Here is a 27,358-nt window from a genome sequence, read left to right as displayed (position 1 = left end):
TAGCCAAAAGGTGGAAACAATCAAACAAGGGATGAAAGGATAAACAAAATGTGATAGATACGCACAAGAGAATATTATTCAGCCATGAAGAGAAGAAGTCTGACACATGCCACAACATGGATACATCCTGAAAACATTATGCTAAGTGAAATACCCAAAACATAAAAGGGACAGATACTATGATTTCACTTTTATGAAATATCTAGAATGGGCAAACTTGTAGAGACAGAAAACAGACCAGAGGTGCCCAGTGGCTGGGAGGAGGAGGAACTGGGGAGTTATTGCTTAATGGGTCCAGAGTTTCTGTTTGGGGTGATGGAAAAGTTTTGGAAATACTGGTGATAGTTGCACAACACCGTGATTGTAATTAATATCATTGAATTACACACTTACAAATGGTTATAATGCCACATTCTATGTTATATATATCTTACAATAATTTTCAAATATTTGGAAAATAGGAAAAGTAAAAATAAAACAAAATGAGAACCAGAGGGTAAATAAATATTTCAGGCTTTTCTTTCTTTCAGCTTCTCTCATTCATCCAGGTGTCTTACCTCCTTCCCCCTTGTTTACCTACCTTATCACTGAGACACGTAATTTTAAAAAGTGAGCACTGCAAATGTAAGTTCACAAAGCCTACGATCTCACCTTCAAGTAATTCATGACACCAATATTTTTCATCCGGTCTGCAAAGGTATTGAAAGTCTCCAGGCTGCTTTTGGGGTGATAATACAGAATTTCACTTCCAAGCCTCCAAATAATCTGTCAAAACAGAAATTACTAACAAAAATGTAAAATCTTCACCTTAGCCACTGTCTAAGAAAGTTAATTTTTTTCTGATTACAACATTAAAAACAACTTATAATTCCTTCTCCTAGATACCACAACTGCCAACAATGTACTGTACTTCACCCAGTGAAACTAATGTGTTTTATGTGATAAAAAAGATCTTTCTTTGATTAAGTTAAAATACCAGGTAACTATAATAGTGTCATTTTTAACCTAGTATTCTAAAGAAGGTAGGCAGTTAAGATACATATTAACGAACAGAATTTTAGCTGCCATAGGATGAAGAATATTCAAGTCAGAAAACTCAGATTCTATTATTATTGGCTTTTTCACCACTCTCGGCCTCATCTTTGTTATCTACCAAATGAGAGCTCCAGACTCAATGTTTCCCAAGATGCCATCAAGCTCTATGACTACAGACTGTAGCTGGTCTATATTCAGAACTCCAATTTAAGAATTCTCGTCAGCTATCAACAAAGCTCAATAAAACTATTTTCTTCCCAGAGCACCAAAACTTTGGTGACAGAATTTGGAGATCTTCTTTTTCATGGGAATGAATCTCTTATTTCTCTTACTCCAATTTAAAGTACTTCAATAATATTGACTTTCAAGTAAATTTAAGTGAATTTTAAATTAGTTCTTTCTCTGAAAATCAATAAAGTACACATTAGTTGTTTGCTATCATCATAATATTCATCTTTCCAAGTCAGAAATGAGAACAAGATTTCACATATAGAACGCCAAACTGCACTATTTGGAAGCTTAAAAAAAATGTGCAGACTATCCTATCACACTAGTTCTTAAATATAGTTGTATGTAAGAATTACCTTGGACACCAGTTAAAAATAAATATTCTAGGGATGTCAACTTTGATTGATTCAGTAGATCTGGAGTGGAGCACAAGAATCTGTATTTTCAACAAAACCCCTATGTGATACAAACAGAGCCCAAATTAAGTGTCTAGAAACCACTGATCTACTTCTTTCATTTTAAAAAAACAAACTCTGGACAAAAAGAGACTGCAACTTGTCCAGTGTTTTACAGATCTACATAACTTTAAGTCCGTAAACTATTTAATCAATGGTTAATTGTTTTCTTTCATATTGTTGGGCTCTATTAAGATGCCTAACTGATACAGTGGTTACTCCATTAGTCAAAGCTACTTGAGACAGTCATGTGAAGTTCTGTGTGGATAAACTGTCTTTTACAGAACAAATTTAACAATATATGCCAGGCACTGCTCCAGATCCCTGCCCTTGTGGAATTCATGTTCTGTTGTAAAGAGACAGACAATAAACCAAGAAAAAGAATAATTAAATTGGCAAATATTATGGGGGGGATGAAGCAGGATAAGGGAATCAGGATTGCCACGTGGAAGGTGAAGGGGGCTGGTGCACAGTTGGGATTCTGAACAGTCATGAAAGTGTGACTTGAAGGAGGGTGGCCATAGTGATAGCTGAAGAAAGACCTTTTCAAGTAAAATAGCAAAGGCAATCAGGAAGGAGTAAGGCTGGCTGTTTAAGAAAGAGCATGGAGACCAATAAAGCTGGAGAAGAAAAAGTAACTTGGAGAGTAACAGCAGATGAGGTCAAAGGGGGAAAGGGAGTGAGCAGAGCATGGAGAACTTGTAGGGAAAGACAAGGACTTGGCTCTTACTCTGAATGAAACGGGAAGCCACTGCAGTGTTTTCAGCAGAGGATTGACATGATGTGACTTATGTTTTAAATGGACTGTGCTGCATCATTAATCATTAGGAAAATGCAAATCAAAACCACAACTGAGACACCACTTCACAACCACTAGGATGGCTATGATCAAAAAGACAGACAACAACAATGTTGGCAAGGATGTAGGGAAACTGGAACCCTCACACATCGCTGGTGGGAATGCAAAACGGTGTGGTCATTTTGGAAAGCAGTCTAGTAGTTCCTTAAGAAATTAAATATATTTACCATATGCCTCAGCAATTCCACTCCTAGGTATATACCCAAAAGAAATTACAAACACCCATACAAAAACTTATACATGAATGTTCACAGCAGCATTATTCATAGTAACCAAAAAGTAGAAACAACACCATGTGTAAAAGCTGATGAATGGATACATAAAATGAGAGATAGCCATACGCTGGAATATTAGTTTGCAATAAAAAAGAATGAAGTACGAACATGCTACAAAATGGATAAACCTTGAAAACATATGTTCAGTGAAAGAATTCATTCACAAAAGGCCATATATTACATTTCACTTTAATGAAATGTCTGGAATAGAAATTGGTGATTGCCAGAGTCTAGGGGATGAAAAGGAGTCACTACAAGTGGGTACAGGGTTTCTTTTTTTGGGTGGGAACAAAAATGTTCTAAATTCAGATTGTGGTAATGGTGGCACATCCCTGTGAATATATGAAAAAACACTGAATTGTACAATGTAAATGAGTGAGTTGTATGGTGTGTCAACTGTATCTCAATAAAATTATTTTTTTTAAAGGTATCAGTCTGGTCATTATACTCAAAATAGACTTAGGGGCAGAGGAGGGCAAGCAGTCTTCTAAGTGAGATGACAGTGGCTTGAATCAAAGCACAGCAATGGAGGTGGTGAGATATACTCAGACTGCAGGAAGCATACTTTCAAAGTAGAGCCAGCAGGATTTTCTGATGGCTTGGATATGGGATAGAAAAGAAAAATGACTCCAGAGTTTGGCTCTCACGATTAAGTACATAAAGTAGCATCACCTGAGATGAGGGAAATTGGGCTGGACAGGGAATATCAGAAGACCCATTTTAGGTATGTCAGTATGACGTCACATTTCATACTAGTTGATATGCAATACCAAGAGGTGACGCTGAGCAGAGTTGGACGTAGGAATGAGGACTTGAAGAGAGATGTCAGGGCCACAGAGACAGATGGGGATCATCGGCATAGAGACTGAATTTAAGGCTGTGAAACTGAATGAGATCGTCAAGAGTGAGTTCAGATAAAGACAACAACTAAGGACTGGAGTTCTCAGGTCTTCCCACGTCAAAGGGCCAAGGAGAAGAGGAACCATCAAAGATGGCCGAGAAATAGCCAGTGAGGGAGGAGGAAAAACAGAGAGTTCAGTGATCACACAGGAGGGAGTGACCTACCACGTTTAATACTGCTGACAGACTAAGTTAGCCGAGCACTGACCATCAGCCACTGGATTCAGCAGACATCACTGCTGACCTTGACAAAGCAGTTTAGTAGAAATGGTGGTGGTTGGGGGTGGGGGGGAGCCTAACTGGCGAGGGCTTGGAACAAACAGGTGAATACAACCCTTTCTAGGAGTTTTCCTGAAAGGGAGAGTGGAAAAATGAGGAACAGTCTGTGGAAGAAGTAGGGGGTCAAGAGATGTCATTAAGGGAGGGAGGGTAACAGCTCAGTAGTAGAGCACATGCTTAGCATGCATGAGGTCCTGGGTTCAATTCTCAGTACCTCCACTAAAAATAAAAATAATAATAATAATAAAATAAAAAGATGGTGTAAAGTGGAAGAAATAACAACATGTTTGTATGAAGACGGGAAATACTCTACAGTGGGGGGAAAATTATGACAAGGGGAAAGAATTATTTAAATGAATGATTAAATATTGGGAAATCTGAGAATTCAAACTATTTTTTTTGGAGAGAGGAGGTAATTAGGTTTATTTATTTGACGGAGGTACTGGGGATTGAACCCAGGACCTTCTGCATGTTAAGCAGGCAGTCTACCACTGAGCTATACCCTCCTCCCCTCCAAACTATTTTTAGTCACTTTTAAAATGATAAGAGAAAAAAGAAATATGCAAAAAGTGTCCTGATACCAACTCTCCACCCCAAACTACTTTTAGCAGCTTTCGGTAAAATCAATTTGAGAACAGCAAAAGCTATCCTGGGTGGAGCTCAAGAGGCAGAATCTCTCAGGATTCTGTCACTTCTTCCAGCAGACTCACACTTTACTTACCTCGGGCGCGCCCTGCCTTTTGTTGCTATCTGAATCTTCCAAGATCTGCAAGTAACTGTGCATGTATTCCGCAGCTTGCTGCCACTGGTGCTTCAGCAGAGCTTCTTGGATAAAACTTAAACAAGCACTTGTTGTCTGAGCAAAATCCTTCTCCCTCTTTCCTCCAGTTGCTATAAAGGTTAAAGAGAAGAGTCTTGACTCGCAGAGACCCCAGTTCAACAATTCCAGAAGCTTACTTCTGATAAGCATAGTTTTCACAAGCAGATTAGGAGTAATCCAGCTCAGCCCAATATCAAAGCTGGCAACACTTGAAACAAACTCTTCCATGCCATTTTAACTAGTTTTAGCAAATGAAACAAATGTTTAATTAGGAGATGTCTAATTGGATGTTCTAGGGCTACCAAGGTCATCAGATCCTTCAAATCTGATTCAACTGTCTTTTCATCCTTGCACTAAACAATCTGGGAAGACTCTCTCAAAGACGCCCCCAAACACAGTCCCGGGTATTTAGAATGGGTAAGAATCACAAGGGTCATCCTAGGGAAGCTTGGTCTTTTTTACCTACCAATGTTCTGAGAACACCAAAGGTGAGCTTTTATTTTTTATGGACAGAGTTTCCAGTAAGGCAATGACAGTAAAGGCAAATGAGACTATAACAACTGTAGACACTAGCATTTATATCTCCAAAGTATTGACAATCCTCATGTTAAGAATATTTGGGCTTAGTTAAAACCCCATTATGAGTAACAAGTGGCGTATTCCCACCTCTTCTTCCCTTCCCACACCACTACGAGATCCCTACAGGCCCAGGCCCGCAGTCTTCCAGCTGGGTACCCTCACCCTGGGGAGCACACAGAGACTAAAGGTACCACACAAAGCCAGTTTTACAGCAATCAGCCAGCAGATCTTCAACTTTCTGACACACTCTTTCCGACATACTCTTTCCTAAAATTGATCTGCTAGAAAATGGTGCCTATGTCAAGACTTCATGACAAAATCATTCTACATTACTTTAAGGTGAAAATACAGGTACTTAGTGTTGAGAAAGAGAACGAATCTAACACATCCATTTGAAAGTCAGGTGATTTCCAATTCATCACTTATCAAAACTGTAGAAGAACCTAATAACTTTTGTAACAGACCACTATGTAATTTTTTCATAAACAATTCAGAAGGAATTCAAAGACCTGATACATTGCTATAATTAAACTCCATCCATTGCCAGCTACTTACTTATGTGACTAAAGTCTCTCAGAATTCCTACCAATTAAAACAAAATACAATAGGGAGGAGGGTATAGCTCAGTGGTGGTTAGCATGCACAAGGTCCTAGGTTCAATCCCCAGTACCTCCATTAAAAAACAAAACATATAATAGAATTGAAGCTAAATCTTTTCTCATTTTAGAAATACATAATAATCATTCATAAATATAAGAAATGGAAAAAAGTGGAAACCTTATCTACCAAGACAAATAAGCAATAAAAATTTACTTTTAGTATTTAAAATTTAACAAAAACTTTAATACTTATGTTATTTTGAACAGCTGTGTACAACTATCAATAATAAAGATGTCTCAATCCAGAAGAAATTTTAATACTTTTAATACTTAAGGTTTTAACCTTACAGGATATTATGGTTAAAAAATAATCAAATGTAGATACATAGTTTATGGCAAGAATAAACGTATAAAAGAAAGGAACAATGTAAAATTCCTATCTATTAAAAGCTTTTCCATAAATACTAAATGGCTAGTGAAAGGTATCACATTACTACACTATTTAGATTCCACCAAATATATTTTTAAAAGTCACATAATAATTTCAATTAAAAGTGTCAATATATGTTGAAAATTATGCCTTTTGCAACTAACAGACTTAGGATACCATTTTTAGATGGCACCTTAAGAGTCTGCATGATAATACCTAATTTTTCAGGGGTAAAAAAAAAAGGGTGGACGACTATTGCATTGACCAGTGCTGCTTCTCAAATTTTTCTAATTGTACATACAAATCACCTGGGGATCCTGGTGCTTGCAACTCACTGCGGTCCTAGAGCCAGCATCCTTAGTATCACCAGGAACTTACTAGAAATGCAGAATACTATACGCCACCCACCTCTCTGAATTAGAAGCTGCATTTGATAAGATCTGTTCCCAGGATCAGCAGCACTAGGCAGCTAGTCCAGGAAACTGACAAAATTCCTCTTCCCTAAAACCTCATTCATTCACTTGAAGGCCAAACTCCCTTCTACCCTCCTAGTTTTCACAGCACAGACTGGAAATTGACTTTAGACTACTATATATAAATCCTTAGAAAATTCCCCTCCTGTCTTCCAACTGAGCCTAATTACCTCAGGAATAGCTCTCATTTCATTCTTTTGAGAGCAAAAGATAATTTTACTGGTAGCTGATCAACTTTAAGAACAACTGTCAAGGAAAATAAATTTTGATAGAATGAGTTACAATAAAGAACCAGCTATCATCGACTTAATTTCTAATGCTCTTGAAAGAATCTGGAAACTTGACCACCTATGAAATACTTTTTTGAGCTCTACCATGCTCCAAGCATTATTCTAGGTATTCAGCATAACAGCTTTATTCCAGATTGGTGCCTGCCTTCAAATTTTCTGCTCTAGGGGGCACACCCTTCAAAATGCCAAAATAAATCTAAGAGAATAAAAAATAAATAATTGTTAGGCAACTGTGTTTTCCTATTATGGTTAATTACCACTTATACCAATTATAATGTCAATATTACCTGCAACTATATTCTCATTGCAGACATTAAGTATTTGGAGTTTAACAGGCTATCCGTAACATACAAAACATTTCTAAGCATGTCAATTCTGGTTTTAAATCTACTTGTCTGTGGACAGACTCAAGCTCTGTATAGAACAGTGGTGACAGAAACATGCCCAGCTATGCTGTAACCAGCAGGAACTCTAGATTACTAGTTTCCTACAAGGGTAAAGGAGCATTCCCTCTGAAGTGCCATCCATTCAAACCTGGCTCAAACTATGTACGCTGATCCAGCAAAAATAAAATGAGGAAAGAGAAAATAAATTATTATTTTTTCAACATTCACTATGCTTGAGGCTCTATGCTAGGCACTTTACATACAGTATCCCTTTTCATATATATCTCTACCTCAATGTAGGCTTTGAGGTCAGATAGACCTGGGTTTGACTCCTGATACCAGCATTTTGAGTTTTAACTTCAAAATTCAGTTCCCTCATCTTTAAAATGCCTAGCACAAGATTTACCAAGGATTAATTTACTGAGATAATTAAATGAGACGACATTTAGATTCAAAGATAAAGAAACAGGAGCTAAATTCTAGGAGCTAGGGAATCTCAATCAAGGGGAAGGGAGGCCAGGCTAAGAAAGATATATTTACAGGCAATTAGATAAGTGCTGGTTCAATGTATTCCCAGGCCTATTCCACCCAACATGCCAGCATACAGGTAACTGCTTCTTTTATATATTCTTACAGGGAATTTATCCCATAGAAAAGCTTGCTTATTTCTACATTACATGAAAATAGGAGAAAATACTCTTTTTTTGAAATCTGTTATAGATCTATTAGAAGTTATTTCAATGCACTTCAACAGAAACTTCTCGTATATACTCCTCAATGGCAGAGACCATAACTTCTTCAACTGTGTATCCCCAATATTCAACCAATATCAGTGATATAGTAAATACTTAGGATTACTGAAAAAAAAGTGTATCTACCATAATATGACTGTCATTAATTAAAAGGAAAATAACTCTAAAAGAAAAAAAGAATCTATGTTTTGTGATTTCTTTTTTATTAACAGTCTAAAACAAAAAACCCTCATATAGTCTTATCTTGAAACTTAAACCAGCTTGGTTATCCATTTTTGTACCCATATTGAATCTTATCATCTCCTTTCATTAAAGCTGAAATGGTTGCATGTTATTTTACTTACCCACAGTTTCTATATGCTTTTGGAGCCAAGGAAAACACATTCCTGTACCAGAGAGCACACACGTTTCCCCCTGTTCATCTTCTGTCGTGGGCCTTACCAATTCTTCACTGAAATCACTCATACCTATTCCAAACTGAGAATATCAGTTACTTTCTGTACATCTTAATCCACAGGCTTCTGAGTTATAAAGAAAAAGTCATCTTTTATCCAATGAATATCAAAGATCAACAAAATTAATTGTACCTAGCAGTTCCTTTAAAGAAAACAAATTTAATTATGTCAGCAGTAGCTGAAATGAATGACTCATTAAAAAAGAGAACTATAATGACTAATATATTTCAAAAAGATATAAAAATACTAATGCTTCAATTTAAAAAACTCATCTAGAGGAACAAACAGCAAATGATGTATAATACCAAAACAGCATAAGTACAATAATAAGAATAATGGTAGTTAACATTTATTGGGCCCTTTCCATACACCAGGCCTATACAGTATCTAACTTAATCATTACAGAAATCCAGAGGTAAGTACCATTATTTTCATCCATTTTCATGCTGAAAAAAACCGAAGGGCTCAGTGCAATTATGTATTCTGGCCCAATGTCACAGAAAAGGTGAGGAAAATATTCTAGGAACTAGAACACCAAACACGGTTGGAATGAACAGAGTTTGTGTGTGGTGGAGGGGGACGCAATGCAGAACTGATAGAGGGAAAATAATCTACAAAAACAGCCCTGTGCCAAGGTGAGTTTGGACTTAATCATCAAGATGCTCAGGGTCCCCCCTCTCTTCTTTCATACATCCAATTGATTATTAGGTCCTGTTGGTACCGCCTGCTAGTAATTCTCCCATCTTCCTCTCCTCCGCCACTCTACACCACTCCCCGAGCTCGGGACACTTTCAAACTGTGTCTGGATTACTGCGTTCGCTTTCTAACTCGTTACCCTGCCTCAAATGTGGCTTCTCCACATTACAGCCCGAGTAAACCTTTCAAAATCAAATTCTGTGGTTAGGAGCATGGGTTTGAAATAACACCTGAATCTGAACCCAACTCACACGTATTTAAAGGAGTCATTCCAGAAGAAGCCCCCGACCTTCCTTCCCCAAATCTCCAAGACTGAACTGGTGCCGTGCAGTTGTCACGGTAACCAAAGCTGCTTCTCCAGCTTCGCGCTCAGAACTCGAGGTTTCAGAGCATCAGCAGAAAATATGAGAAGAACACGGGTGAATCCTAGCACAGCCCTGCCCGTTCCACTGAGACGCAGGCAATGACTGATGGACGACAAACGCTGGACTTACCTGACAAAAGCCGGAGCTCTTCAGTGACACTAAACTCCACTCTCTCCGCACTCCAGACCAGCGTGACCAAACTCTCGGAAGCGGAGTCCGCGAGCTAACGCTTGGAGAGAACTTGCGCAAAATCTCCCTCTGGCTTTCCCCCGGCGCGCAGACGCGGGCGTTCAGGCGGCGCGCAGGCGTGGCCCCGCCCCTAACTCCCGATTGGGTGCTGGAGGCGCCTCGACCCCGGAAGTGACCCGGAAGTGGCCGTGGACTGCCGCCTTCTCATCGAATTGGACCCAGGTTTCTCTTGTATTCTGTCTCAGCCGAAAAGTGGGAGATTTTAATTGCAAAGGGAGACTAGTGCAAGGGAAGGAAGGCTGGATTAGGGTGACAGTCAAAAAAGCAGAATGTCACTTTGCCCTAGTAATTCACTGTAAGATGACCTTCACGTTACTGCCTGGCTCGCGGGCGCAGGGCGCAACCCTCAGAGGCTTGGCTCGCGGTTCTGACAAGATAAATCTTTGTTTAGCCTTTTAATTGCTTCCTTGAAGTCTTTTCTCTTTTATTAAAGGTTTAGCTTTTAATTTAAGGGACTCTGACTGTCCCGCCCAAATTTCGGCAAGAATACTTTTCTTCTTAGCGGGGTGGTTCTGTGGACCTGTCTGGGGTCACTTTTCATGAGGAACGTTGACGAACTTACGAAATAAGGGCCGAAAGTAAGATGGTTAAATGTGAAATGAAGGGAAATTGAGGGGCTCTAGGGGTGATGACCCTGGAAAAGCAGAGACTCGTGGGAACACAGTATCTCCAAAATTTGGAGGGCTGATGTGTGTGAAAGAAGGGTCAGACTTTTCGTAGCATCAGAGAATGGAACTAGGACTAAGTAGTGAAAGTTAAACTGAGGCAGCTTTAAAGTCATTACAAGTATTTTGTTCATAACTAAGGCTTCACAAATAATGGCATAGGCTTCCACAGGAATCTTGAGTGGCCCCTGCCCTGAAAGTGAACCATTTGAGCAGAATCACAGTATTGTAGAGGTGATTAAAGGGTCTAGGGAGAGTTTGTAGAGGGATTCCTTAAAATGCTGAAATACTTAGTACTATGTTGTCTTCATAAATACTACGTAGTAGCTATGAGCTTGTGAGAAGAATTCTCCTGCTGTTCTTTGGGTCGTAAATCCTTGGCCTCAATCAAGTCAGTGCACTAACTCCGCAGGTAAGGTTGACCAAAATGACATTGTAGTCCAGGAGGAATGCACACACAGAATAACACAGCCACACGTTTCTAGTGTAAAGATTTTGGTCTGGCTATATTTTTTCCTTTGCTGTGAGGTATAATTTCACCCAAACCAACCTAGATTGGATTTAATCTGGCTAGAAATTCATGCTCCCACAAAAATGGGGAAGAAATTTCTGATTTACCTTAATGTTCTCAGTCAACACTTGTCAACATTAGATAAAACAGAGAAAGTTAAGAATTAATATCCTCATATGCTCTACCTACTTCTTCCCATGGTGTAATTCTGGTAGAAAATGTGTTGGGGAGAAGAGAGTAAAAAGAAAACTATACTATATCACACCCAAGAGCATAAATCAGATTCTAAAAAAGAAAACATGACAAAAATGCAAATGTAAAACAAAGCAAAGCATACAGAAGACTTCTAGACTCCAATCTAGGAGAAAACATCTTAAGGAACAGAAAGATTGCATTGTGCTAAAGAGCAACTTAATATGATGAATTACATTTTTTAAGAACTGCAAACTGTTCCCACAACGCTTCAGTTGCTCCCATGAACACTTTATTAGAGTTCCTGCAATCTAATAAAGAACAAGCTTCAGACACTCCAGAAAACTGGAAAGATCAGATCTACCTGAAAATTCTCTAGAGAAGTCATTTCTTACATCTCATTAAGATGAACTTCACCAGGTTTTCACAGGCTGGATTTGACCTGTGGACTATCATTGGCCAACAGTTTCTCTAGAGTACCACTTAATGTACCAATTAATGTTTATGTTCACAACAGAGATTTAGATTTAGTTTGGATACATATATGCATACATACATACAATTTTAAAGATACGTGATCTTTTTAGTGATGATTTTTGTGTCTAAAAAGATATTTACTAAAAAATAATTACTGATATCATCATACGTCTCAATCACTATGATAGTCACTCACTCTGTATTGCTTATCCTGGGTACTTTAACATACAACTGGTAGGTGTTAATGCTGCAGACTTTTTGCTAGTCCATTGCTGATCTATTTTGCTATTCTGTTGTGGAGAAGCCTGGTTAGAATGGGTAAATGGGATCAATCATCATGAAGATGATGTATATTTACTTAATTATAATTATTATCCTAATGATTCTACATACTGCATCTCAACCTATAGCCCCCTAAGTTTTAATTGAGAAACATGGTCTTTTGTTAAGAATAAGGGGGGAAAAATCCCTCTCTATCCATTCCAAGTAATTTCAAAATATATGCACAGTTTGAGTACTAAACACCAAAAAAAGCCATATAATTCATTCAGATCTAAATTTAAGATAAGATAGTGCAAAAGAGAGAACAAATGTGGGAATGTGGAAGTAGAACAATATAAGACCCTTCTAAGAGGAGGGAAAATACAAATTCAGAAGTGTGATGCACTTAGTAAGTTAGTATTAGCTTTAATGACCAAAAAAAAAAAACCCTATAAAGCAAAGTTACTTGGATCTACAGGGATTTTTTTTAAGGTTGATGTTATAACTTTTCTCTTTTAGCTGATAAGAGAAACTATGGAATAGGAATATTTACAGTCACAGGTGCTTTGTTAAACGATCTCAAGCAGTACATCTCATCTGGGAAGTTGGTACCATTTCTACCCAGGAGAGTTTGGAAATGCATGGGGGCAGTTTTTATTTTATCATGACTAAGGATGGTACTAAAATTTCATGGCCAGGGCTAGGGTTGTTGTATATCCTGCAACTGGTAGGAATGCTCCCCCCCAAATGCCAACAGAGCTCTAGTGAGAAACATTTGCCTAAACAAGTAACATGCTCTGATTCCTTACTTAACTGCAACTTTTCCGTACAATTCAACCTAAAAGAATAAGGGCTCTTGTGCAAATTGTTTTATTACCCATTTAAATGTCATTCTTGGTTTCCTTATGTTTGTCAAGAATAGTAAATGTGTTTAAGACAATTATAAGATATAAATAATAACAAAGAGATAAAAATCTCAACTTCTGATTACAAACAAAAAATTGGATGTTTCCAGACAAAAATAAATAAAAACCTCCCCCCACCAAAATAAAAAATAATTAAATGCAATAATTAATAAATGAAATATTTTCTCACAAAAAGAAGGGAACAGTTTCCAGGGCAGGTACTATCAAAAAATATCTCCTTTGTGATGAAGTCATCGGTTTGCTGAGACTCTTGTACCATCAACCACCCCTATTGTCTGTAGGAGTCTGGGATTTGGCTGTTTATTTAAACAACATAAATGGGCAACATTTTAATATGCTATCCCATTGCCTCTTATAGAAACAGTATGAAGTTTTACCGTTAGCCCCAATGTTACAGACAAGGAATCTGAGACTCAGAAAAGTTAGCAACTTGCCTAGGGTCTCACAATTAGACTTCTGACACCTAGTTTAGTGCTTTTGACTACATTATCTGCCTCTGCTATTGTTCTAGTAAGGAAGTAATTCCTATCTGAAAACTGTAAATAGATATAGCCAAACAGTCTACATGGTGGAAATTGTGTTGTATAAGCCCCACCCTGGAATTTGTTCTGTATTTGTTCAAAGCACCAAATATTTGACTTCTGTGAAAAACAGTGCCAAGGTAAATTAGGCAGAACCGGAAACAGGAACTTCTATATAAGCCTATGTACTACTGACGATTTCAGATGTTTGAGTTCCTTGTTTAGTAGAAACTGGAATAATATTTGTCAGGACTAGACAAATAATACCTGCTGATAGAAGACCTTGCCTTGTATGACTCACTCAGAAGAAAACATACACTTTGACATGACTTTGACATGGCTTTTTAATTGTAGGGAAAGGATTTAACTCTACTGGTCATACCCAACACAAATCTTCATTCTCCTTGGCTTTCAGAACAGGATACATGCTTATATTCCACTGTAGCTGTATGATTCCTTAAAGTCTGATGGCTTTCTGTTTTTCACTCTTAAGTCTAAATTCTTGTGCTGATCAATAATCTTTCATAATCTGACCTACCCTCGCCACCCAAGTTTATCTCCCACTACTCTTTACTGAAATCTCCAATTATAATTGTGGATTTGTGCAGTTCTCCCTTAAGTTCTGTTTTGAAGCTTTCTTATTCAGATAAACAATGAAAATTGTTACATCCCCTTGATGAGTGGACTTCTTTAAGATTATAAAATCACTTCCTTTACCCCTGGTAATATTCTTTGTTGTGAAATCTGCTTTGTCTGATAATATGGCTACTCCAGCTTCCTTTTGATTAGCCTTAGTTTGATTCATCTTTTTTTTTTAAATTTAACCTATTCATGCCTTTATATTTAAATGTGGGTTTCTTGTGGTAAGCGTATAGTTGAGTCTTGCTTTTTAAAAATTGAATCTGAAAATCTATGCCTTTTAATGTGGGTGTTTAGACCATTTAAATTTAATGTGATTATTGATGAGATTAGGTTTAAATCTATGGTCTTGCTATTTGCTTTCTATTTGTCTCATCTGTTCTTTGTTGTCCTTTCCTCTTTTCCTGTCTTCCTTTGGATTAATTGAGAATGTGTCATCTCCTTTGTTGGCTTACTAGCTGTAACTCTTTGTGGCTCTGTTGTTATAGAGTTCACAATACACATCTTTAACTTATTACAGTATACCTTCATGTGATATTTTATCACTTGCCTATGGTTTTAGGTCTTTACAACAGTATACTTCCATTATTCTTCTCCTTTTATGTTACTGTAGTCATACATTTCACTTGTACATATGTTATAAACATCACAGTACAGTTTTATTATTTTTGCTTTAAACAGTTAATTATCTTTTAAAGGCTTTTTTAAAAAGAAAAATCATTTTATATTTTATGTATTTTTTTAAATATTTGCCCACATACATACGTTTCCTGTATTTTTCATTCTTTTATGTAGATTCAGATTTTCATCTGTTTTTTTTTTCCCTGCCAAAAGGCTTCACCATGTCTTGCAGTGTAGATATGGTAATGATGAATCCTTTTAGTTTGAAATTTGCTTTTTGGTATGGGAATCTTTTTTTATAGTATTATTAACATAAAATTCAAATAAGTATACAATTCACTCATTTGAAGTGAACAATTCAAGTTTTTAGTGTAATTGCAGAGTTGTGCATCACACAATCAATTTTAGAACATTTCCACCACCCTCAAAGAGAAATCTTGTACCCTTTGTCTGTCACCCCTTCCTCAACTTCCCCATCTCTGCCAGTCCTAGCAACAAATAATCTACTTTCTGTCTCTCTAGATTTGTGTAGCCTAGCTATTTCATATAAATGGAACCATACAATATGTGGGCTTCTGTAGATTTTTTTTTCACTGAAGTTTTCAAGGATCATTCCTGTTGTAGCATGTATCAGTACTTTATTTCCCCACCTTTTTTTCTTTTTTGCCAATGTATTGATATACAATATTTTATTTACTAATTCATTAGTTGAATGGAGATTTGCATTTGGGTTGCTTCCATTTTTGGCTGTTATGAATAATGATTCTATGCATATTTGTGTACAAGGTTTTGTGTGGGTATATGTTTTCATTAATCTTGGTTATATTTCTAGGAGTGAAATTGCTGGGTTATATGGTTAACTCTATGTTTAATCTCTTGAGGAATTGCCAGATTGTTTTTAAATTGGGTTATTTGTCTTTTATTATTGAACTTACAGTGTTCATTGTAGACTCTCGGTGCAGGTTCCTTATCAGATATATGAATGGTAAGTATTTTCTTCCCCCTTGTGTGGTTGTCTTTTCATTATCTTGATTAGGTTCTTTGAAGCACAGAGATTTTAAATTTGATGAAGTTCAGTGTATCTGTTTTTTCTTTGGTTGCTTGTGCTTTTAGTGTCATACCTAAGACATCATTGCCTACTCCAAGATTTTTCCTTGTTTTCTTCGAAGATTTTTGTACTTTTAGACCTCACATTTAGGACTATGACCCATTTTGAGTTAATTTTTGTATGTGGCTAAGATGGGGTTCAATTTCATTCCTTTGCACATAGCTATCCAGTTGTCCCAGCACCATGTGTTGAAAAGACTTCACTTGATCTTTGAAAAATATTTTCACTTAGTCTACAACTCCAGAATGTCATATTTTCCCCCAGCACTTTGAATATATTGATCTTCTGTCTTCTGGCTTGCATGTTTCCAATGAGAAATTTATCTTTACTCCTATGTACATAGTGTGTTTGTTTTTTCTAGGTGATTTTCAATTTTTCTTTTCATTGCCATCAGTTTTAAGCAATTTGATGTGCACTGATGTCATTTTATTCATGTTTCATGTGGTTGGGGTTTGTCAAGCTTCTTGTATCTGTGAGTTTTCATCATATTTGGAATGCTTTCATTCATTATTTCTTCAAATATTTTTTCTGCCTCCCACCTCCTTCAGGGACCCCCATTACACATATATTGGGCTGATTCAAGGTGTCCATGCTGATACTTTGTTCATTTCTTTTAGTCTGTTTTCTATGTTTCATTTTGGAGAGTTCATATAGCTATATCTCAAGTTCACTAATGTTTTCTTCTGCAGTGTCTCATCTGCTGTCCATCCAGTCCAGTGTATTTTTCATGTCAGGCATTGATTTCTCCTAAGTTTGATTTGGATCATTTTTATACCCTCTGTGTTTCTCTTTTACATGCTCAGTATCTTGAACATATGAAATATAACTGCATTGATGTCCTTGTGTAATAATTCTATCATATGTGTCATTTTGGAACATTCCTATTGATTGATTTTTCTTTCATTGTGCATTGTATTTTCCTGCTTCCTTGCATGGTTTCTAATTTTTTTTTTTTTACTGTATTCCATACATTGTGAATTTACCTTGTTAGGTGCTGGATATTTTGTATTCTTTTAAATAATGTTGAGTTCTGTTCTGGAATGCAGTTAATATACTTGGAAACATTTTGGTCTTTTTAAGGCTTGTTTTCAAGCTTTGTTAGGCAGGATAAGAGTAGCTTTAGATCTTAGGCTGATTTTTACCCCTCTACTGAGTACTTTACCTGGAAGCCCTGCTTATTCTGGGTTTCCCACTCTGGCTAGTGAAAATGCAAACTATTCTCGACTCCAGTGATTGTTCTCCCTGTCCTCTCTGGTGACTCTCTCCCTGCCTCCTTAGTTCCTCACACACAGGCACTTACATTACTCGGTTGAAGACTTGAGAAAAGCCCTCTGCAGAGCTCTGGCGCTCTCTCTGCCAAGTTCTCTTTTCTCCATTCAGCTCTCTTCTCTCCTGTACTCCTGCCTTATGCATTCCACTTGCATTGGTCTCCCAAAGCTTTCATACCTGTCTCTTCAGCTCAGGGAGATCACCTGTTTGAGTTTCCCTTCTCTGGTTGTGGCCTGAAATTTTATCCCAGGAGTAAGCGGGGCTAGTCGTAGCACTCACTTCATTTGTTCCACTTATTTTAGGGATCAGTGTCCTATACTGCTTGTTGTCCAATGTCTAAAAAATATTGTTTCACATATTTTCTCTAGTTTTTTTTTAGATATTTAACATGGGAGGGTAAATCTAGTCCCTGTTACTCCATGTAGGCTGGAAGCCATAGTCCTTAAGAAAAGGTTTACCCCATTCTCTGGACTCCCTGGTTTCATCATTGGGAATAGACTGGGTTAGATAAACAATAGATTGTCTTATAAATTGGACTTGGGGTATCAGACAAAAAGGAGTCAAGAAGTTTCTAAGTTTTTGACTTGAGCACCTGGAAGATAGGAATTAAGTTGTCAGTTATTGAGATACAGAAGACTGAAAGGAGCAGGGTTTGAGAGAGAAAGTAAGTTTGCTTTTCAACATGTTAAGTTGGAGATGCCTATTGGACACACCTAAAGCAAACAAACACATAGTAGAAAAGAAATAAAGAACTCCTAATGGCATTACTACTTGGACAGTCACCTAATCCATTTTACATTCTCTCTAGACAGTATGGGAATACACTGGACCAATGGGACATCTTATGGCCCCTGTAGATAAACAATTGTGAACATCTTTCTCATCTTTTCCTTTATTCAACCTTATGTTTTGCATGGAATGGCCACATTCTTTCCTCTTGCTTTAAAAGAATACCGTTTGGGAAACCAGCAAATGGGTTTGATTGGCATTCAGGTTGATGTATAGTCTTGGCAGAGGTTTAGTGAGAAGCTCCTGTCACAGACAAACGTAATGTACTCATCTCGGAAACGAAGAGTTATAGGACTTCACAACTACTGTTGTGAAGATTATAAACAAATTGATACCTATGAAAAACCTCAGAGTAACACCTGGACATAAAGAAAATGCTCAATAAATGTTAGCAGCTATTAATCAGTTTTTCCCTCCTATAAAATTTATTCTTCAGTCGTTTTGACGTGAGTTGGTTTCCCCTAAATCGGGCCTTTTGATAAAGGCCCGATATCTTGTCTTGAACGAAATCGTTCTTCAGATCATCCTAATGCTTTGCCCAGCGCCTGGCCTTAAACGGTAGCGTAAAACGGAAACTCAACATATTTGCATTTAATTAAATTACTCTCCCCTTATGGATAAAGATCCAAGAATATGAAGATCCCAGCACGGGGACGCATGGCCCACCTCCACCCTCCAGGGCTGGGAGGTGGGCGGGGAGACCAAACAGGCTACCGGCTCTAATTCACATCACCAGCCCACCGTTCCACTTAACACCTCCCTTTCCTAATATAAGGGGATCTTGGCATGGGGGCCCGAGAAGTCGCTGTTAAGTCTGAAGTAGAGGGAATCTCGAACTAGAAAGACTAACCGTCGTAAATCGTGGGTGGGATTTGGTAGTTCGGAAAAGGAGGTACCAAACCAAGAATGGGGGTGGGGTCATCTGGTTTGGGACGGACCAGAAGCTGCGAGAAGGGGTGAAAAAAGACCTGCTGTTGGGATGGCGCGGGGCTGGGGGATCCAAGGTCGCAGAGGAGGATGAGCGAGGAAAAGAGGGAGTCGCGCGGAGGGTCGACTGCGAAGGGATGGGGGCAAAGGCAGGCGATTGGACGAGGGAGAAGATAGAGTCCCGTTGCCAAGGCAGCGCTGGAGGAGAAGGCCTCCGGAAGGAGGTGGGAGCGCGGGTCCTCCTTCTCCAGGACCCCTCCATCCCCATCCCGAGGCCGTGCTGACGTGTCCGCCGGGTGCTCCTCCAACCCCCACGGGCGACGCCCCTCCCCGCCGCGCATCCCCCCGCCCCCCGCGCTCCGCCCTCCGCCCCGCCCGCCTGCGCCCGCCCCGGCCGCCGCCTCCGCGTCACCGGCTCCGCGAGGTGACCACAACATGGCTGCGGCGCCGGGGCTGCTCTTCTGGCTGCTCCTGCTCGGGCCGCCCTGGCGGGTGCCGGGCCAACCGGACCCGGGCTCCGGTCGGCGCTTCTCGCAGCACAAACTCTGCGCGGACGACGAATGCAGCAGTGAGTGCCCGGCGGGCGGCGGTGGCGGCGGCGGCGCCGCCGGGGCAGCGCGGGGGCGGGAGCTCGGCCGCCCTGCTTGCCGGCCGGGGGTCGCAGGCTGGCCAGGCGGAGCGCCGAGGCGAGAGAGTCCCGGGTCCCTGCGTCTGTCCCCTCCCGCCCTGCCGGCGCCCGGGCCAGCCGGCCCTGGCCGTGGGGAGCTGCACTTCCCACTTGTTGCCAGCGTTTTATTTTTCCTTCGCGGACGGAGGCGGGGGTTGGGGGGTCGGAGGTGGCCCCGGTTTTCCCGGGGGCCGCTCACAGCTTCCCCTCCCCCGGCCTGCCCGGGCTCCGTGGGGAGATGGGGTTGCGCGCCGCGCTCCCTGGGCTCCCCAGGCTGCATCCGAGCGCTTTCCTGCCCGCGCCGCGGGGACCTGGGTGGGTGCAGTCCGGGGGCAGATGCGCTAAGGGCTCGGCTGGCGTATTCCTTGCCGCAGGTTGATGGTGGGGCTTGGGAAAGGCTCCCTGGAGCTGCCTCTTCGCCATTCGGTTTCACTCGGATTTGGGGCTCAGACCGCCTTTTGAACAGGGGTTGGAGTTTAGGTTTGGGACGAGCCTGGAGTCCAGGCATGCAGCGTGAATTCCAAGGTTTCCGCCCCGGCTCTGCCTCAGTCCTGTCATTTCTGTGCTTTGAAGGCTTCTGCAAAAAGCCAGGCAGGGAGGGCACCAGGAAGGCCAAAATCTTTCGCTCTCGAAAGAGCTCGAGAATCTGCATCGGCCACCTGGGACCTGCAGCTTCTCTGCGCAGGAAGCGAAATTGTTCCTCAGCCGCGGATTGGGTGGGCTGTGGACAGTAAGGAGGGCAGAGATCCCCAGACTCAGATGAAGAGGACTGATAAACTAAAAATAATACTCCCAGGGTTTTATAAACCCAGCAAGCTCTAGCCTTAGTCGCTTGTGTTACTGGGCTCTTCCTGTGTGTTTGCTGGACCAGTATCGTCCTCCCCGGGCGGTCTCAAATAACCTTGTACCTTACTGATAACCACTTCGGAAAACGGTTGTTCATATATTGTAATCACTTTACGTAGAAAAATATTCTGCAAAAGCCAAAGCCTGCAGCTTAGCTATTTATGTTCAAATTGGAGTTATTAGAAAACAGACTTCATAATTTGTAGCACTGCAATACCATAAAAGGAAACAAAAGAGGAAATCTTTGGTCTGTGTGAAGCCATTCCTAGAGGTAACCCTACGGCAGATGTAAATAAACACTACAAAAGTGGAGCACCTTCCATGATTTTTTTCCTTCAGTTTTCTTAGAGTAAATCCGGGTTATTAACAAGCAGGATTGGATATGGCAAAGTGTTTGCTGTGCTTTGCTTTCAAGCACTCTCCTACTTGGGTTCCTCAAAATCAGTTACCTGGAGAATCACATCTCTGATGCATCCTCAGTATGGAGACATCGTGTTAGAAGGGCCTGTGGTTGTCACATAACTTAAGAAATGGCATGTGTCCGAACAGATGTAACCAAATACAACACCCCACAGCTGGAGCAGGGTCTGGGTCTGTGTTGTGGTGCATAAAGTATTTATTTAGTAATGTGTATGCGTGTCCTTGTGTGCTTTTTTGGTAGCTGTTCCACAGTCTGCATTATGTTGTCATCTGACTTACTATAAATTAGCAGTGATCTCTTCTAAGAGATAATAAGCAAACATTACCATTTCCAATTCTGATAGAATCTCCAGTCTTAAATTGTCCACCTTCAACTTGGCCTCTCATCTAATTATATTTGACTTAGGATGCTGACAAATATTAAAATAATCAGATTTTAGCTTCAAAATACAAATAATTGCCTTCAGATCTGTATGTCCCTCAAATACGTATTTAAACATCCGTTTTAATGTACTTATTGCTAATTGGCTTTCAGAAAAAGTGTTACTTCCATTTCATACTTCTTTTTCTCTGCTATTTAATTGCACTTACCGTCCATTTCATCTTACATTAGAAACTATATTTGGCCAACGAAAAGAAAAATACTGCTTCTACCAGTCTCTAGATTGCATGTGCCTTAAGTCCTCCATTTTAAGACTGAAGGTAACTAGTGAACAACTCTGATTGTTTTGCTTGTCCCTGCCATACCTGAGGTCCACTTTTGACTTTCTTTATGAAATAAATAAGCCTTAATGTTGGGTGTAGTCAACATTATGTACTTTGAGAAAATTTTACCCTGTCGTGATTGGATCCATGGGAGAGTGTGATAGCCTTCCCCATTAATTTGTTCAAATGCTTTACAGAGAGAGCAACTTGGCTGCAAATGAAATTGACAGTGTTTACTGCTGCATGGTAGCAGTTACAGCCACTTAAAGGTAGGGCCTTTTAGTAGTTAGTTCAAGTTAATTGACCCCTTGGGGGTTCTTGAGTGCATTCCCCAGTTACCTATTACCTCTACATGGAGCCATGCTTACACTAGTCAGCATCTGCGCTCAAAATTTACCCAATTGCAAAATGTAGCTTTTCATGATTATGAAACAGCAAAGATTGAGGATTAGACGTTTGAAGAGGGAACCAAGAGTTTCACTTGAGACCAGCCATGCGCAGTGGTGGACATGTTGCTTTTTGTGTTTTCAACATTATGCGTAGAGAAAAACAGGGAAAGTTTCCCTCCCTCCTGTCCACTTGCAGGGAATGTCATGATTTATAAGGATAAAGCTCTGTAGATGCTTTGAGCACGAGAATTGAAAGTGATTCCTGAGAGTACGGGAGGAACCTGATTGTTGTTTGTAGTGGATTCTTATGTTTCCTGATAAATCAATATGGACTGTGACAGTTGGATCCTGATGTCTGCTTATTTTTTTCTCTCTCTCTTTATGTGCAGTGTTAATGTACCGGGCTGAGGCTCTGGAAGATTTTACAGGCCCGGACTGTCGTTTTGTGAATTTTAAAATTGGTGACCCTGTGTACGTCTACTATAAACTGGCAGGGGGATCGCCCGAGGTTTGGGCTGGAAGTGTAAGTAAAAACTTGACATACTGTATTTTCTTCCTTTTTATTGGCTTGTTTAACACTCTAGGTTTAAATGTTTTCTTGGGGTCTTCGGTAGAGTTAACCTGTCCTCGCTGCTGGACTGTGGAAAGAGAGGGTGGTTCTGTGTTCCTGGCCCGCATCAGGCTTGGCGCAGAGGAGGGGCTCAATAGGGGTTTCTTCAGCAGAACTGACCTGCTTCTGGCCATGCGTCTCAGCACCAGGATCTAGGCCTTACCAGCTACAGATGCTCCACACCTAGTAAAGATTGAGATGGTGAAACCTGGAAGTTCGTAACTTCATTATTTCAAAAAGGAAGGATTCAGGCACATTAGATTTAATCCTGTAAAATATGGGTGAGATAGTGTTTCAGGCATTCACATTTAAAGTTGATTTTATGTGTATTTCTTTTCTTCTGAATTATTAATATTTGTGAAAAACTCGCAGCTCTGGGAACAGTTCCCTAATCATAGGTGCTGTTTCTGTTAAGAAAGCAAAATGTCATTTTCACCGTGTGCTTTCTGGTTTGTTTGCTTGTTTTGTTTGCACCTTCTGGGGCACCCTTTTCTTGCTTTTCAGACACTTGCCCTGTAGGTTCCCCCAAGCAGCTCTATTCCCAGCCAGTTCTGTGGGTGCCTGGATATCAGACATGGTAATCAATGACCATGTCACAATTTGATATTTTTAATGGGGAGATGTACCAGGAGTGACCTGATTCAGAGGCATATGAGCTATTGCCCTTTTGAAAAAGTGTGTTGTGTGGACTGGTTATTTACTGAAAGCAGTAAGAGGCCTGAATGCCCTTAGAATTGTCCAAAGATAGAGAAATGCCCAGCCCCAAATGTGAAAATGTTCACTCAATAAAACACCAAACAACAAAAAGAAGGCTTGAGAATCCCCCATCGGGAAAAATGGATTCATTTTGTTGGTGGTCCAGATTCCTAAGGAGGAATCTTGAAAGTCCAGCTGGTCACCTACAGCCTTGTATTTAGGTGGGGTCCCAGTTGAATCACTATATACAAAGAAGAATCTTTTCACATCTACTGCATGAGATTTCTTGATAGTCTTGATACTCTTTTGGAACATTTTTTCCAAGTCCCTAGGCTGTGTTTTTAATACAGTGGGAAAGCTGGAGCATTTGGATCAGTGAACTCCTTTGCATTTTCCCTCCCCCACACCTTTGCTCATGGCCGTATTCAACTCCAGAAAGCCTGCCAGTCTTCCTGGTTCCCAGCTCATCCTGCCTTCGTGGGGAAGCACTGTCCTCAGCTCCCAGCCTGGAGGGATCTCTGCTGTCTGATGATTGTTTAGGTGGCGCTTTGTTTGCACTGCTCACGTGGCATTCCTTTTACTGCTTTATACTGTAGTTACTGTGTGCATTGCCCCAGCTCCTGTAAAGTCAAAAGCTCTGTAAACGCAGGGCCTGCGTCTTACTCATTTTTCATGTGAATATTTCCTTTCAGGGCAGCAGCACTTAACTTACATTTGTCCTGATCGTAGCTTATGCAGAATTTGTTCTCTAGAAACAATATACATTTCTTTTTTTTTTCTCCTCCAAATGAAATCTACAGTTCCTTGGCAGAGATGATCTATGGAAGCAAAATTAGATATAAAGATTATTTCCAGTCATGAGGGCCCACGATTTTGCATCTTTTTGTCAGATCATAAGAAGCAGATACCACCTGGCATAAAAATAATGGAGTTTTTTTTTTTTTAATGACCTATGGTCTAATTGACAAAGATTACACAAAGATAAATGTATTTCCGTTCTCCACATGTCTCTGATTTCTTTTTTCCTTTTCCAGATTCTTTTCATAAAATACAATTTTCCTGAGAAGGAAAAAAAGAATACTGCCTCCCTTCTCATTTCACGAACCTTATAAAATTAAGGAAACTAAAAACCTCCTCTCCTTAGCTTTCAAAATCGTTCTTACTTCTGGTTCTTAGTTTTCATCCAACAGCTATTTTTGGTTTCTTAGAGTTTCAGGCGTTAACTGCCAATGTAGCAATTTTTAATTGCTTTTTCTTATCTAATCTTCACGGCTATATTCTCCTACAACTGGCTTTCAGATAGTTGCCAGATATAACAAGCACACTCATAATGGGGATATTTTAGGAGTTAGTGATAAGATAGCCTTTTTTTTTTTTTTAATTCTTGTGCATTTGATCTGCATGTCAGTCTCTTTAATGATTGGAATGAAATCTGCTGTTCCCTTTCAGACTGTAGCTGGTAAAAGACAATGTCTGTTTCTCAAGGGGACACACTTAATACCTTTTAGCTGTTAGCGCTGTGGATAAATGGTGTTTTCTTCTACAGAAGTTTACTTTGCATGAAACTAAAGCTTGCTATGTAGATTAGTGTGATCTTCCCAAATACTTGAAAATCTAGTTCCTGAAAGAGCCAGCACAGCCCATGATACCAATAAATACCAAATATTGTTGCAGTGGTCATACATTTCAGAGAATTTGTACTCTTTTTACTTATTAATTTTCATGGCTATTGTTTTGGTTTAAGAAAGACTTACAAAGACTGGTTCATGAGCAATGCTGTGAAATGTGCAGTAAATTCTTGTCAGAGGCTATTTGGAAGTGTTCCTAACCAGCTTTGATTTGCATAGTTTTAATCGTATAATACACAATAACCTTCTATTATGCAGATTTTCTATCTACTTCAGAAATCTAACTCCGTGTGTCGTGTGTTTAGAATTAAGCTGAATGTTAAAAGAAAACTTTAGTGGTTTTAGAAAAAGTGGCCTATATAATATTCTGTACTTAATTTTTATTGGAATAATAATCTCTATAATCATAACAATAACTATCTCTTGTGGTTGTATCTACCTATCTGTATGTTTCCTGTCACTACAAAGAAGCCTCTCATTTACATATCTTGTACAGAATTTTGCTTGATAACCATTTCTTTTGCTCATTCTTTCACATAGGTTGGGCGTACTTTTGGATATTTTCCAAAGGATTTAGTCCAGGTAGTCCATGAATATACTAAAGAAGAGTTACAAGTTCCAGCAGATGTAAGTTGTGGATTTTTTGTGGTGGTTCTCAGTTACGAATTGGCTTATAAATTCATCAGTTGCATTCAATTAACTGGTTTTGAAAGTCTTCGAATGTGTTTCAATTAGAAAAAAAAACAACTGTGTTTTTAATTTAGAATCAAACTACCTTGAAAAATGAAATAAAGAAAAGTTTGAAAAGGATTTATGGGACACTTTGTATCATAATCTGATAGCTGTACATTGAAGGAGCTGTTCTTATACAAGGCTGTGTAGGCATATTTAGAATTTTCCTTTGCTACTTTATGAGAAAAATAAAGAATTCAATAACTTTGTATTTAGTTATTGAATTTAAGGGCTAAATAATTTTTTATAAGCAAAATGAGAAGGTGTTTCAATCTGAAAACTACTCATTGAATAGATTTTAGACATTTTAAGTATACAGAAATCAGGTTAAATTAAGCAAACCCTAAATTATATACTAGGCCATAAGGTTTTCTTACTGACTCTTTAATGATGTAAGGGATTATAGTTATGTGATAGATTTTGGAAAAGGGAACCTGAGCGTTTCAGATGAGGTCCAGCCTCAAATCTGCAAGGTACTAGCTGCCCAGTCTATAAAGCAGCCATCCAGGGTGCACTAACTTAAAATAGCTTCGTGATGACAAGGATTTTGTGTTGCGATCCTCGTTCCAGCTCATGATTTTCTGGAGGTTTAAAATTTATAGGAATTGATGTTCACCCTCACTCAGAAATCTTTGAGCAACTCTTTGGAATTGCTGCAGGGCATGCCAGCTGCTGGCCTGGGGCACTTGTCAGCTGAGCTTGGCAGAATGAATGAAGTCTTCGAGCCATGGCTAGCCTTGAAATTTCCTGATACTCTTGAGGGTCATAAAATCAGCCCTACTGCCTCTTAGGTCTCACTCCTAATGAATATACTGCTGGGGGAGATACACGTGTGAGACCGCAAGTCGTTGGTCATAGAGATGTCACCTGTCAGGGATTCTGCCTTCTCATTGCACCTCTCCCTGCATGCTTCCCTCAGCGTGAAGATTCGGCTTAGAAATGCCTGTGATGAAAAGCGGAAGCCGTTCATCCCTACTACGCTTGTCAGTGTTATGAGAGTTTAGTTATTAGAAGGAAATTATCTTTGTTGGGTTTTTAACTTTTTCCTCTGTTTATGGCCACTTCTGTGTCAATTTTTTAAAAAATTTTTATGTAGGTACTGGGGATCAAACCCAGGACCTTGTGCATGCTAAGCATGTACTCTACCCCTGAGCTATATCCACCCCTCGACATCAGTTTATTTAGTAGCGGAGGAAAGGAAGAATATAAGTTTATGGATAGTCCGAAAGCAGATCTTAATGACACCCAGAACCCTGATCTCAAGTAAAGGATATCCCTTACTGAATCTTGTTTTCAAGCTCTACTTGTGATAATAGTTATTGGGGAGCCCTTTGACACCATGCTTTGTCCCTTAAAATTTTTACTTCCCATGCACCTGTATTTCAGTAAAATGCTTCTTAAGCTGATTTATCTTTCCCGATCCAAGGAAAAAATGAGCCCCAAGTCTGCAGTAGACTTAGAACCTGTCAGCAAGGTGATTCTGCCTGCTTATAGCCAGTAAGCAGAGAAGGGCAGCCTAGAGGATAGGATGATAGAGAAACACAGCTTCTCCTGGACAAATCATTATGAGGTTAAATTCCTAGAACATCAGGCGTAGATACTGGAAGTTGGGGGACCCGATAAATAATACCCTA

The 27,358-nt window shown here is 39.6% G+C and overlaps 2 protein-coding genes and 1 long non-coding RNA gene across 6 annotated transcripts in view; 1 reads left to right on the top strand and 2 right to left on the bottom strand.

The window, feature by feature from the left end:
• The window catches only part of TAF1A (TATA-box binding protein associated factor, RNA polymerase I subunit A), a 29,045-nt gene extending 18,875 nt beyond the window's left edge, over positions 1 to 10,170 (bottom strand). For 2 of the 3 annotated variants that reach the window (XM_015234850.3, XM_072948699.1), the window contains exons 1-4: positions 10,006 to 10,170; positions 8,705 to 8,837; positions 4,753 to 4,922; positions 652 to 765 (exon numbers count right to left, since the gene is read on the bottom strand). In XM_015234850.3, the coding sequence (XP_015090336.1) occupies positions 652 to 765; positions 4,753 to 4,922; positions 8,705 to 8,825 (405 nt within the window). In that variant the 5' untranslated portion in view covers positions 8,826 to 8,837; positions 10,006 to 10,170. The remainder of the gene's footprint in view (positions 1 to 651; positions 766 to 4,752; positions 4,923 to 8,704; positions 8,838 to 10,005) is intronic. The other variant, XM_006198858.4, reaches the window with a different exon arrangement.
• An 8,019-nt stretch (positions 10,171 to 18,189) lies between these two features.
• LOC140688628 (uncharacterized) lies at positions 18,190 to 19,341 on the bottom strand. The gene is made up of 2 exons (XR_012063329.1): positions 18,955 to 19,341; positions 18,190 to 18,463 (listed from the first exon to the last, which is right to left on the bottom strand). It is a non-coding gene; the product is annotated as an uncharacterized lncRNA (long non-coding RNA).
• A 94-nt stretch (positions 19,342 to 19,435) lies between these two features.
• MIA3 (MIA SH3 domain ER export factor 3) overlaps positions 19,436 to 27,358 on the top strand; it is a 46,563-nt gene continuing 38,640 nt past the window's right edge. For both annotated transcript variants that reach the window (XM_072948698.1, XM_072948697.1), the window contains exons 1-3: positions 19,436 to 19,599; positions 22,448 to 22,581; positions 25,533 to 25,619. In XM_072948698.1, the coding sequence (XP_072804799.1) occupies positions 19,467 to 19,599; positions 22,448 to 22,581; positions 25,533 to 25,619 (354 nt within the window). In that variant the 5' untranslated portion in view covers positions 19,436 to 19,466. The remainder of the gene's footprint in view (positions 19,600 to 22,447; positions 22,582 to 25,532; positions 25,620 to 27,358) is intronic.

The sequence above is a fragment of the Vicugna pacos genome, chromosome 23 (assembly GCF_048564905.1).
Source record: "Vicugna pacos chromosome 23, VicPac4, whole genome shotgun sequence".
Taxonomy (NCBI): domain Eukaryota; kingdom Metazoa; phylum Chordata; class Mammalia; order Artiodactyla; family Camelidae; genus Vicugna; species Vicugna pacos.
This window is presented reverse-complemented; position numbering and strand designations above follow the sequence as displayed.